General features: G+C 30.7%; 1 protein-coding gene across 1 annotated transcript; it reads right to left on the bottom strand.

Annotated features, from left to right (window-relative positions):
- Positions 1 to 9,558: 9,558 nt before the first annotated feature.
- Positions 9,559 to 11,357, bottom strand: LOC132731834 (PI-PLC X domain-containing protein 2-like). Its single transcript, XM_060718109.1, has 2 exons — positions 11,012 to 11,357; positions 9,559 to 10,487 (listed from the first exon to the last, which is right to left on the bottom strand). Exons 1-2 carry the CDS (start codon positions 11,100 to 11,102, stop codon positions 9,610 to 9,612), a joined length of 969 nt encoding a protein of 322 aa, XP_060574092.1. The 5' UTR covers positions 11,103 to 11,357; the 3' UTR covers positions 9,559 to 9,609.
- Between the last annotated feature and the right edge of the window lie 1,171 nt (positions 11,358 to 12,528).

Genomic DNA, 12,528 nt, shown 5'->3' with positions numbered 1-12,528 from the left:
TTCTGGTCCATCTATGGCGTGTATTAATGTCTTTAATACACTTGATAGATCTAAAATTTACATTGATATTTCTTTCGTTGAAATTTCTATCTCTGTAGATTTCAACTGTACTATACAGTAACTTCTACAGAGTTGCTTCCCTGTATGTGCAGCACAATTTATTTTCACGGAATGAAATTGTAACTATTTTTTTTTTCTTTAAATTTAAATAAAGCAGTGTTTGTAGAAATTACACTTATGTTTTAACTATAAAATCAAGCAATTTGTACTTCAATCCTACTTTCGCTATTAAAGCTTGCTGTTTTGATGACGTGAAATGTGACATCATTGTTTCAGTATGTGCATGTACTTGTCTTCAGCGGGCCGATTATGATTATCAGTTATAGCCCCGGGCCGCAAGCTGATAATCGGTCACATGACACTCCTAATCAGTTGAAATCAGGGACTCCACTGAGGGTTTTTGACATAACAAGAGTGAAGACTTAAAATAAATTTTCGACTTTTATGTTCCATTTGAAGTAGGTGTCTAGACCAATAGCTTGTGTTCAAAATTTCAGGTTCCCCATTCACACTCTCCCTTTTTTCCAGAAAAATTATTATAACTGTAAAAATTACCAAAAATTGAAAAGCGTTTTTTCAATAAATTCAGACTTATAATACCACAAATATGATTTTCAATTTATTTCTGAGTAAATTTCTTAATTATTTTTTGCATATCATTATGTTTTGATATTCTCCACTCAGCTTTGTGAGACATTTAATTTTTATGTTTTTAAGTTTTATGATTTCACTCAGTGGAGTCCCTTTAATATTTAACACGGAATTTACCTCCTAGGGCAACTCCTCTCCATAACAACTAAATCTTTGCCAGTTCCAGGAGTTGCTCTGAAGAAGTTTTACTGTACTGTGTGTACTCCTCTAGTCTGGTGTCACCTCTGAATTACTTGCCAAAATTTTATATAAGAAAGCTGAAAATTTGTTTATAAGAAGTTGTGTCTTTATTGTATAAGATTATGTAAGTTTGTTTTGATAGTTATGAATGTTTATCTATTTATTAATGTTTATCTATTTATATTTCAGATAAAAGTGTGATATTTTTCACATTTTAAAGATGCTCAGAGTGTCAGACTAGCTGGTCAACAACCAACGAATCATGTTCCTCAAGATTCTTCTAACCAATCAAGCAGTGTCTTGTAATTTTGCTTTAAAACAAGTATATTAACCATTTTAGCGCATTTTATCCTTCCTGTGAGAACTCGGCACCCAATGTAAACTAATATTAACCAGTCAACTAAGACTTTATAACCAAATAGCAAAGATATTTTTTGCTGGAATCAACCGATTAACTTCTATGCATTTTGAATAAACATTCATTGTTGTTAAGATATTGATATTTTGTTATGATTGTAAATTTATGAAGTTTGTTGTTGTTTTAAAACAGTCTGAATTATAAGTAAATCAACAAGACATACAGCTAGTGCTAATATGATGTTACAATTTGTAGTATTTTTGACACTGATATGAGGAGATAATACATATTTGTAATGTTTAAAGTCACCGATAGAAGACAGTGCTTAATAATCAGGGTAACATATTTATTCAAATTTTATTGTATGACACACTGTACCATGGGCTGAAATCCATCAATGACTGTTGAAATATGTGATGTTAGAGGAAGCTATTTTTGATTGTTGGTGGAAGGGAAGTTGTTTTTTACTTGGGTCTCCTCATTTGTTAAAAATAATGTTTGAAGGGGCATCAGTGGTCTGGAAAATGATCACATGACTTTAACAGTGTCAGAATATTTTACTCAACTAGAAAATGATTTATCAAAATGAATAAAATTTGCTTTATTTTGATGATTTTATCATGTTGGTTAGTTTTATAATGACATAATTTTAAACATTTTATAATTATTTAATATGGTATTTTATTATACCTATACATGTAGCTGTCTTAATGTAAAATACCTAGCTTTTAATTGCAGGGATTTTTTTTAAAAATAATTGTTGTAAACACATTTTGTAACCACCAGGGGCCTTGTTTGGTATTGTGTGTTTTTTTGTTAATTATAATAATTACGGTATATATTTGTACAAGGATAATGATATTATAGTGTAAAATTTAACACTTAACCTCCTGAATTTGTATAATTGTTTTGTCCTACTTTTAATCTGGAACAGTCCATTTAAAGTTTAAGGGATTTTAATAACAAAATACTAAAATTTAGCTGTTAACATTAAAGAGCCTGGTCAGACTTCATCGTAATACTGGCCTGGCTCTATACTGGTGGCAAAGGTTTATCATATCTGGTTTTAAGCATGTTTATGGGTTATTAGGTGTACAACAGATGTTACAATGCATTTGAATTAATATTTTATGTTGTCAGTTTATTAAATTTTGAAGTTTTAGTTAAATTTTACACACATGCACAATTCTGAAATGTTAACCAATAGTTCAGCTAACCAATGTAGCATTGCTTCCATAACACTATGGTCGATTCTCGCAGGAGTTGTAATTTTAAAGTTGTCTCTGTTCTTTACACAAATGAATATTGTATGTTAACAGAAAAATGTTTAGTCATGATTTCGTTCTTACAACTTTTGCAGCAGATATATAGCTTTATACATTTGAAGTAACGGTATTTGGCAGATGTCATTCATATAATCATGTAGAATGTGAAATATGACATTAATTACACAATACTGGTCTGTACATACATGTCTACTTGTATCTTTTTTTTTTTAAATTAATTGGTAACAAGAGAAAAAAGTTTTAAAATAGTAAGATGCTGTAAAAGTTATACTTTCAGTTGTGTCAAATTATGTAGCAATGTATATTAGTTAGAAACATGTTTTATAAGGAAGAAAGTTGTTTCATTACCCAAGAAATTTCGTATTTTTTGTGTTAAACATATATTTTAAGTGATAAATTGAAACAATTGTAGTTGCAATGGGTAACAGTTTATTTTCTAATTTTAACTTCTGAAAAGCTGTTTTTTCCTGGTTTTAAGAATTTCAATTTGTTTTAATTACCTTTTGTTTAAAAAAAAAAATGAACCAAAGTTTATATGAAATGGTTAGTTTTCTCTCCTATTGAATCTGAAAATCTTTGAAGTTTTGTTATGTAGGTTTAGACTTTAATTTGATTTTAAATTGAGATTTATAAGTCCCACCATTTGCATAATGTTTTAAATTGTTAAATACTCTGTCAAAGTTACAGGGTCGAGTGTTGTTAGACAGGGGAGCTAATCCAGGATAGGTGTTCGGGTGAGCTAATATTTAAGTTAATTTGGTGCTGATATATTTTATCCGGGCTTTATTGTATATGTATATATATTATAATCAGGAATAGCTTTTAAAACTTTATATACTTTCTACCTTATCCTGTGTGTTCATGTATATCTAACTAGCATTAATCGTAAAAATCAGCTGTACGTTTCATAAAAAAAACACTTTGGGTCGGTTTTAGTCGTAAACTGCATTTCAAGAAAATTCCTGTGTGTAATCTTATTTCAGTCCTAATTTTAGTTTTACGTTTGAGACTTACAATTTTCTATGAAATGCAACCCAGCACTTTGTTTTTTTTGCTCTGATACCCCAGTTGCATTTTCTGTGGGTTTGAATCCTGCCGGGGAGTCTGGATTTTTATGTTAGGAAGCAAACTAAGTTACAGAGTGTGTCAGTAGTTTTATTTTGGTGTCCTCTTATACCTGAAATAATGTATGATGGACACCTGAGGTCTTCCTTCATCAGTAAAGCTGAAATATTTCCTTATGTCTTTTTAAAGTGTACAAAGCCAGCCAAAGAAAAGTATATAATATAATAATATGATGTACATTTTTATTGGATTGTCCTGTTTTTTATATAATTTATATACACAGCATCTATAAATTTTTGTATTTAATTTCATATTCCCACTGTACTATAAATTTGTTATAAAGATTTTTTACAGGTTATATATCTGTGTATAAGATTACTTGTATAAGCTCTCGCCAAAGGGCTTAAGCCAGCCTTAAAATGTTAAACTGACTGCCATATAATTTGTCAAAAATCTTTATGACTAATAATGTTTTATATATAAAATAGATCAGTTAAAGTTTGCAAACAGAGTGTATATTCTAATACTACCTTCTGTTAAGTTTATATTACTGAGATATAAGATGTTATGTTTCTGTGTGTTGTATGGTGATGTTTTAATTAATTAGTATAGAAATGGTAGTTATTTAATTGATATGGTAATTGTATGATTAGATCTGTATAATTATGATGTAACATTATTGTCAGGGCTCTTGATGATGTTTAATAATTATGTTGATATGTAATATGATGTATGATATAATGATGTCACATTTATTTTAAGTTTAATGCCTTTGACTGCTGTTTAGTTATATATAGTATTATGACAGTAAATGATTAAGCAAATGTTTTATAAAGAACTCTGTCTCTAATTGTGTACTTTACGATACATTAATTAGATCTAGAGAGCTTGAGATTAGAATTAAGAATTTGCTTTACACTTTTGGACTGTATGTCTGTCATATATTCATTTCTTTTGGGCTGTCAGTCATTAATTCATTTCCTGGGGCTGTTATTCAGAGATTCATTTTCTATTTGACAGTCATTCATGTATTCATTTCCTCTTTTACTATCAGTCACACGTCAGTCAATGATTCATTTCCTAATTGACTCTTGTTCTAGTAATCATTTCCTATCTGTCAGTCATTAATTCATTTCCAATTGACAGTTTTCTCAGTTGATCTAAAGGACATCAAAATGGTACTAGTTAAAGTTTCAGCATTGTAAAATATCTAATTGTATTGAGGATATTTGAAATATTCTAAATCATTCATCTAATTTGGTTCAAAGAAAACTTTAAAATATAACTTTATTTTGATCATGGGTTGTATGGAGCAAGCTGGCTTGCATAAAAATTTGGTCTTGTGAAATGAAAATAAGGACTGGAAAAATAATAAACTTGTTAATGTTCATCTTGACTGTCTTTAGTAGTCAGAATTATATGACACTAGTAAATATTAAGGCAATATTTATCATTTGGTGATGTAGTAAATTACTGGTTTGTAATAGCAATGGAATGAGCAAATTTGGAGATTTTAATCTTGTGTGTTAAATTTGTGTAAATATATGTTGCATAACTTTGTTGGTTTCTTATACAGAAATGAGAAATTTACTCAAATAGTGGGTTTTTATTTTATGCATTTCTTCCTAAATAACATTATGATAATTTATATAAGATAAAATTGATTTATCTAATTTGTGTTAGACCATGGTATGTTCCCGGTGAATATTAGGTGAATGGACCCATAAGTTGTTGAAATTAAGTGAAAGGACCTTAAATTTTCCAAACTGACTTCTTTTTAAAGTTATTTGTGGAGCAGCTTTTTTAAAAAATTAACTGCTGTTTAAATTTTCAAAGACTTCTTTTATTATTTTACTTATAACTCTGAGCCCCTGTGTGTTGGTAGAAGTATATGATTGTATAGAATACAGAATTTTGAGTTGTTAAAACAGTTTGCCGTACAGCTGTATTTTTTGTTTGCTATTTTTGTTAAAGCTTGTAGAGGTGAGCAGCAGCCAGTTTTTAAAGCTTCATGTCTCCAGATGAGCCAAACAAATTTCAAGAAAATCAACTTTGACAAAAATGTATATAGATTTTAAAAAGATTTAAAAAAGTAAAAACATTCAAAATTCAAGTAATGATTCACATATTATTTGAAATGAATGTCTGACTTTGAAGTATTTATCCCCATATTTCTACTGAATGACTTATACAGTAAGAGCTATTTTTTGCATATTTTGACCATTGGTTATTTACATGGATTGAAAGTATGCAATGTGTTAATTACTTTCTTTGTTCTTTTGGCAATATTTTACTTTTTAATACAAACATTTTCACAGAAATTAGCATAAATCTGGAGGCATGCTGCTTTAACATTGTATTATATATAAATCAAATGATAACTGCTGTATAGGATCTCAAATATTTATGTTGATTTGTTGATTGTGTTTTACTTGTAGATATTTTAGTTATTATTTTTAAACAATAATTTTAATATGCATGGTAGGTATCTTGATCTGTTGAAAGTAAGGGTCCTGCATGGCCCAGTGGTTATGTTTGCCGACTTTAAATCATCTGCAACAATCTGTTATAGGTTTGAATCTGTACATGAACGTTGAATTTGATCATATGAGGACAGTTTTAAATTAGCTTATAGCAGGTCAGTGGTTCTACACAGGTGTCACTTGCTCATGAAATAAAAATGTGGTGGGGCACTGCTTGGAGTGGCACCTGGAGTGGCACCTTGAGTCATACTTGTTTTGATAAACTTGAGTGTTACCTTCATGGTGCCAGACACAAAAAAGGAGTGAAAACTAGACTATAAGTCATATATCAATGATTGTATACCAATCAGGTTATACTTACAGCATCAATGATTATTTATGTTTCTGCCCTTTAAGAGACGTAATACTGCTTCCAATGCTTGCTGCATGAGTAATGATACACTTTCTATTACCTTTGATGAACAGTCTGAATAAAACTGTGACCTACATTTTCACCTCCTTGTTTATGAAGGATATCCACTTGTTCAGAATGGTTTTGAAAACTAGTAAGTTTAAAAAGGTATTATTTGCAGTAATAAATTAATGGAATGTATTTTTATTTCAAACTGAAAATTTTCAGAATTTTTTTTATAATTTTTGAGAAAAAAAAATTTCAGACCTTTTTTCACTGAGCCAATTGATGAAACTTTGCCCCTTTTTTACTGAAAATTTCTATGTAGTTTTCATAAGTTTTAGTTGAGGTGCTGTTTAAATAAAGCATTTTTTTAGATTTTATTTGCTTATTTGCTTGCAGGGAGAATATTTAATTGTTTTACTTGTCATTTTAACTTTGTTTTTACAATTTTAGTGTTTTGTTATGTTATTTGAACACTTGTTTCATGGTTAGAGAAATGTAATATAGGCATTAGTTATTGAAACTTGAACCTTGGATAGATTGTTAGTTATAAAATACATGACTGTTTATGTTAGCTTTATTGTTCTGTATAAGGATTTGTTCTGCTTGAAGTTTTAAAGGTCCAGTCTGATTTACCACAAATATAAACTTTGACATTTAAAGACACATTATGCCTCAGAAAAGAATAATTTTTTTCTTCTTTAGGAAATGATATATGAGTAATGATTTTAGTCATGACAAAACCAACATAGTGTGTTTGCGACCAGCATGGATCCAGACCAGCCTGGGTATCCGCACAGTCTGATCAGGATCCATGCTGTTCGCTTAGTTTCTCTACTTGTAATAGAGTTGGTCTGGATCCATGCTGGTCGCAAACGCATTACGTTGGTTTTGACGTGACACGGCTCATTTTAAATGCTTACCACTTGTAGAAATAGGAACTTATATGTCATTAAAGCAGCAAAATGTAAACAAAGTAGTTTTTTACTTGCATACAAAATAATAAATCACTATAACTTTACTAATTGCCAGAAGGCAACAGAAACTTAAGAAGGTTCATATAATTGGCCAAAGAGTAACTTTTTAGACATTGCAACTGGACACTAGAATTAAAAGCTTCTTAAAATAGCATATCTGTGACATAATGGGTCTTTAACAATGAAGAGAACAGTTCAGATTTGTTTAAAGTCATCAATAATTCAAATTTCCTACAATATTGAGATAGTGGTACATTGTTTCTTTGATTTTAACCAATACATTTTTATATAATGTTTTATTTAGTTGAAAACTGAAACCTGTAGGGTAACCATTTCCTGTATAATAGTAATTGGATAATGTCTGTTAAAATTAACATAAACTCTAGTATTAATAATGCTATCTATGATATATATTTGCAGACAATTTTTTTTCTATTAATTATTCTTTTGTACAAACATTCTATTTCTATTACATATATTAATCCAATTGATCTGAACATTTTGTTACTGTAATCATATTTTAAGTTTTTATTTTTCTAGGGTGTTGCTTTTTAAAATTATTTTAGCTTTTTAAAGATTTTAGCTACCCTATGTATTATTGGACCTACACAGTTACGCTTGATAGAATCAAGTTATTGGATTGAAACAGAGATTTGTTTTACTTCTATGTGTGCCATATTAAAGTTTAAACTTCTTGTTATTGTTGTTGTAAAATAAAATGATTCTATGTAGAAAAGATCAGACAGATATTTTGTCCTTAATAAAAATATTTCATTCATACTCAGGAAAACTATGGTGGCATTTATATAAACTGGGAACTAATGTTTGAAGTGGAAAATGCTTACAAAAAAGGGAAATAGTATTTATTTCATTCTTGGTGTATATTCATGTACAAATACTTGGTAATACTTGAAATTACATGTAATACTTGGATATACTTGGATATAATTAGTAATACTTGGATTTACTTTGTAATACTTGGTCATACTTGAAATTACATGTAATACTTGGATATCCTTGGATATAATTCGTAATACTTGGATTAACTTTGTAATACTTGGTAATACTTGGAAATATTTGGTTACTCTTTATTATATTTTATTTTACTTTATACTTGTAGTAATGTTATCAGTTGTTTCTTTTTCTTTGTTATATATAACAGTTAACTTATAATTTACTCCTATCAATTGTTTTGGGGGCCACATCATAATATAACCTGCTTTAATAAAATATTTTCCTGTTTTATACCTTTGTTCCTTTGTTTTATTTCTTTTCATCTATTAGTACTTTTATTTATTAATTTCAGAGTTTCACACATAGTGATTTTTCTTTGTCTTTGTATCCTATGTTTATATAAGTTGATATTTTAAATAACTCATTTATATTTGCTGGTCAAGTAATATAATTGTTAAACAGTCAGTTTTCTAAAACAGAAATACAAAAGGAAAATGACATCAAATCAAATTCATAAGAATTAGAAAGGTTACTAATTAATTGCACTAGACTCATTAAACAGGGCAATTAATTTTCAATTAGTCAAAAATGATACATTTACTGTACTGTTAATATCTACATGTCAATTTATTGACCAGCAACGATGATATCTGTCACCTGGTCACTATTAATTGATCCCAGTTAAAAGATCACCGGAAGTGACCGCTATGTAAACATTCCCACTTTATTTACTAAATATGAAATCTGTCGTAGTTAAAGGAAATATTTACTTGTTTGTCTTCTATTTTTTACGCCGTATTTTAACATATTTTTGATCATGTCTCGGCGTTGATCCATCTATCCCGGATAACAATTAAACCAAGAATTACGCATTTCTCCGCTCTCAGCATTCTTCAGCCTTAGCATATTCTAAGGAAATTCTGAACATTTTACTCTCCCTCTAATACTCGTTTTTTTTTCATTTAAATTTTAAAAAAGAGATGACTTAAGTATCTTCAGCTTTTATTAACAGGGATATAGATTACAACGTGATATATTATCCCGGTTTTATTTGGAAGCTTTTATCCTGGTTTTATTTTGAACCATCTATCCTGGTTTTATTTTGAACTTATCCCGGTTTTATTTGGAACCACTGATCCTGGTTTTATTGGGAACCATTTACAACCTGCGTAAGCTTTACATAAATGTCTAACACACAGTTTTAAAATGTAGATGGTACTTCCGATATATATTGATTGAGACCGACAACTGTCTGAATAAAGTTGTGTTTCTCTACAAAGTCAGCATTACATATGTTAATACCCTGAGGTCCTGGAACTTTCCCGCCGTTCAGCCATTTTACAAACTCGCGGGTAGCTTTAGACGCCATTCTCTCCTCTAAACTAGAGCCGAGATTAAACGCTATATTCTTAGAATTTGGAGTGAGTAAACCCTGCCAGGAATATAGACAGTCATTCTTATACCTCATTTTGTTGGAGTAATTTGATTCTAGAAATCTTATCAGAGCAGCTATATCACTTGTGTTTGCCCACGGGGCTTCTATCGTGCTCGCAGTCCAGATTTCCGGGTACTGAATGATGTTGTCATCGTGGTATATAGCTATAACCCGGTATGGTGTCTGCCATAGCGCCGCAAGACTTGTACCCCACATTTTATAGTTCGGGATTGAGAATGGTGGAGGCACGCACTTTTGTCCAAAAACATTACGTATTTCAGTAAGAAGCATATTATGCGCAGTTTGGTTCATGTTATAGAAATGATTAAAATCTAAGATGACAACTTCGTATGGATTTTGATTTAGGAATGTGTTAATGTCTTGTAAAGCTAGTGGTACCAGACCGCCATATAGCCCGTGAACAAATCTAAACTCCATGGTGTCTGGATGAACAGCAACCCGGAAATCAAAATATCTAACTCCCGCGTGCAATTGTTCCATAATGCTGAGATTCTGAGTCTTGGACCATCTGTGCACAACACGCTGGCCGCAACACGTGTTTCCTAACCTTCTAACGCCGGAAGTTTGGTCGACAGCTGTTCCAAGGGTCAGGTCAAGGTCACTTGTGCCGGAATTATGGGACCCTGTTAAAATATTTCAAACAACCATGAGTGCATTTTACTAAATGTCAAACAGAGACAGAACGATCACCGTTTCAATAATACACTTGCAAGTAGTGCACACTTTAGTTAAGTATATAATGTATTACCTGATCGGGGTTTAAGCCACATAGACAATTAATGCACTATAATGAAAAGGCAATATCTTTACGGATGGATAAAGACAACAGGTGTCTCTCTGTACATTACTTCCGGCACGAACGGCGTCGACCGTTCGTTCATTATCTGGATAGGTTCAATACACGAAGTCTAAGATGGGATTCGAACCCACAGCAGCGAGGGATGTTACTTTTATCACACGGTCATGGAGGCCGCCCTTAAAAAGTTTTATAACAATAAAGATAATATTAAAGTATTTCGTAATATTACTGCACACAGAACACTGCATGTTACAAAGATATTAAAAAGAGACATTGAAAAATTGTAAAGATGTTTACAAGAAAAAAAAGGACAATAACGCTACCATGTTGACATAAAAACAGACTAACCTGGAATTGCTAAACAACTGATCGGTACAAAGGTTATCCATTGTGGTAAGTCGGACATCCATCGACTGTACTTTGTCCTAGATTCCGTCATGTTTTAATGTCCACTATGTATCTGTTTCAACTTCATTATATTTATGGTTTTAACGATTTATGAATATTCACATTTAATATGACCTCATTAGATCATATTTTCTTCATGATAAGATATACATTACGTCCATACGTAAGTGATGACTTCATTTGGAAGACTCGATATTCTGCCATAGGGCACATTCTTGAAGTAAACTGGATAAGCGACTGGTTATAAATTATGCTTAAAGGTATATATATCAAGTTTACTCAATTTGGTATTTCTATAAATATACATTCGTAATGTTACGTCGTAAAATATCTGTGGCATAAAACTTCAAACTTCGTTTGTAATATTTTCTCAAGATGGAAAAGTGACACACGGTAAACTTAAAATCGAACAAAGTCCATCTTTTCAATGTGATTTTATGTTTTATGAAAATATAAAGAACAACCCTATGTATATGTTGAACTCAATAGTGAGCGAGACCTACTTACATAGATAATTATATTTCTTCCTGTTCACTATTGATCAATTTAAATTGCAATTTGGTCGTAGTAAGTATATTATTTATATTCCTGTTACTGTCTGTCAATATGAAACGTTTTCGATGTACCTACTTCAATATTTTCTATCCTGAGAAGAGTATTACAATTAAATGACAGTTTAAAGACACATTATGCCTGGTAATTTAAAGGCACATTATGCGTCAGAAATCCATATATTTTTAATTATTCAGGAAATTTCAAATATTTGTTTAATAGTGTTTTAATAATGTTAAAGAGCATGTAATATGTTTGTCAACTGAAGTAGCACTTGATGTGCAGTTATATGTGTCGTAAAGTTAGCGAAATGTCGACACAGTATTTTGACTTCCACTCAAAACAATTATACCAACTGCAAACAGAGCAATATAGCAAAATATAGTTCATGTTTATGACAAATGAGTATTTTTTGGGAAATATATCAAGATAATAAAGCGTTTTTGAGAAATAAAAATGAAAGCATTTCCGAGGCATAATGAAACTTTAATGGGCTCTCAATTGTGGATAAAAGTATGCTATAAAGATTTTTAAAAAAGTAATAAAGAGTGATCATGATTTTCTGTCAGAATGTTAGCCACTTTCAGAATTTGTATGTCATTATCGTCAGCCTCGAAATTACAGTCATTTCTGTCTATGTCACTAACTGCAGCACTTTCTCTTCGACTGGGTTAGTTTTAACGCCTGTAACATTCTCAAGAAAAGACACACCAGGTTGCTATTTGGCAAGCGTGACCCTAAGTGATAAATGTTTATACATGTACGTATAACACGAAATCCCGCCATTTATTTTCAAAAGAAAACCAATCATTTAAACGGATTTTTTCCGAAGCTGTATTCTAAACCGCTCAAAATATTTAACGAGATAGTATCAGTGAGTCTATATCAATGAAATTGTCCTTATG

Source organism: Ruditapes philippinarum, unplaced genomic scaffold, assembly GCF_026571515.1.
Source record: "Ruditapes philippinarum isolate M1 unplaced genomic scaffold, ASM2657151v2 ctg6341_1_1_1_1, whole genome shotgun sequence".
In the NCBI taxonomy this organism is placed as follows: domain Eukaryota; kingdom Metazoa; phylum Mollusca; class Bivalvia; order Venerida; family Veneridae; genus Ruditapes; species Ruditapes philippinarum.
This window is presented reverse-complemented; position numbering and strand designations above follow the sequence as displayed.

What these genes read in the sequence shown, in the direction of transcription:
- LOC132731834 (XM_060718109.1), bottom strand. Translation starts at nt 11,102, where the DNA reads ATGACGGAATCTAGGACAAAGTACAGTCGATGGATGTCCGACTTACCA. An exon ending in CAGTTGTTTAGCAATTCCAG is followed by an intron (nt 10,488 to 11,011) that starts GTTAGTCTGTTT and finishes ATATTTTAACAG; the next exon opens with GGTCCCATAATTCCGGCACA.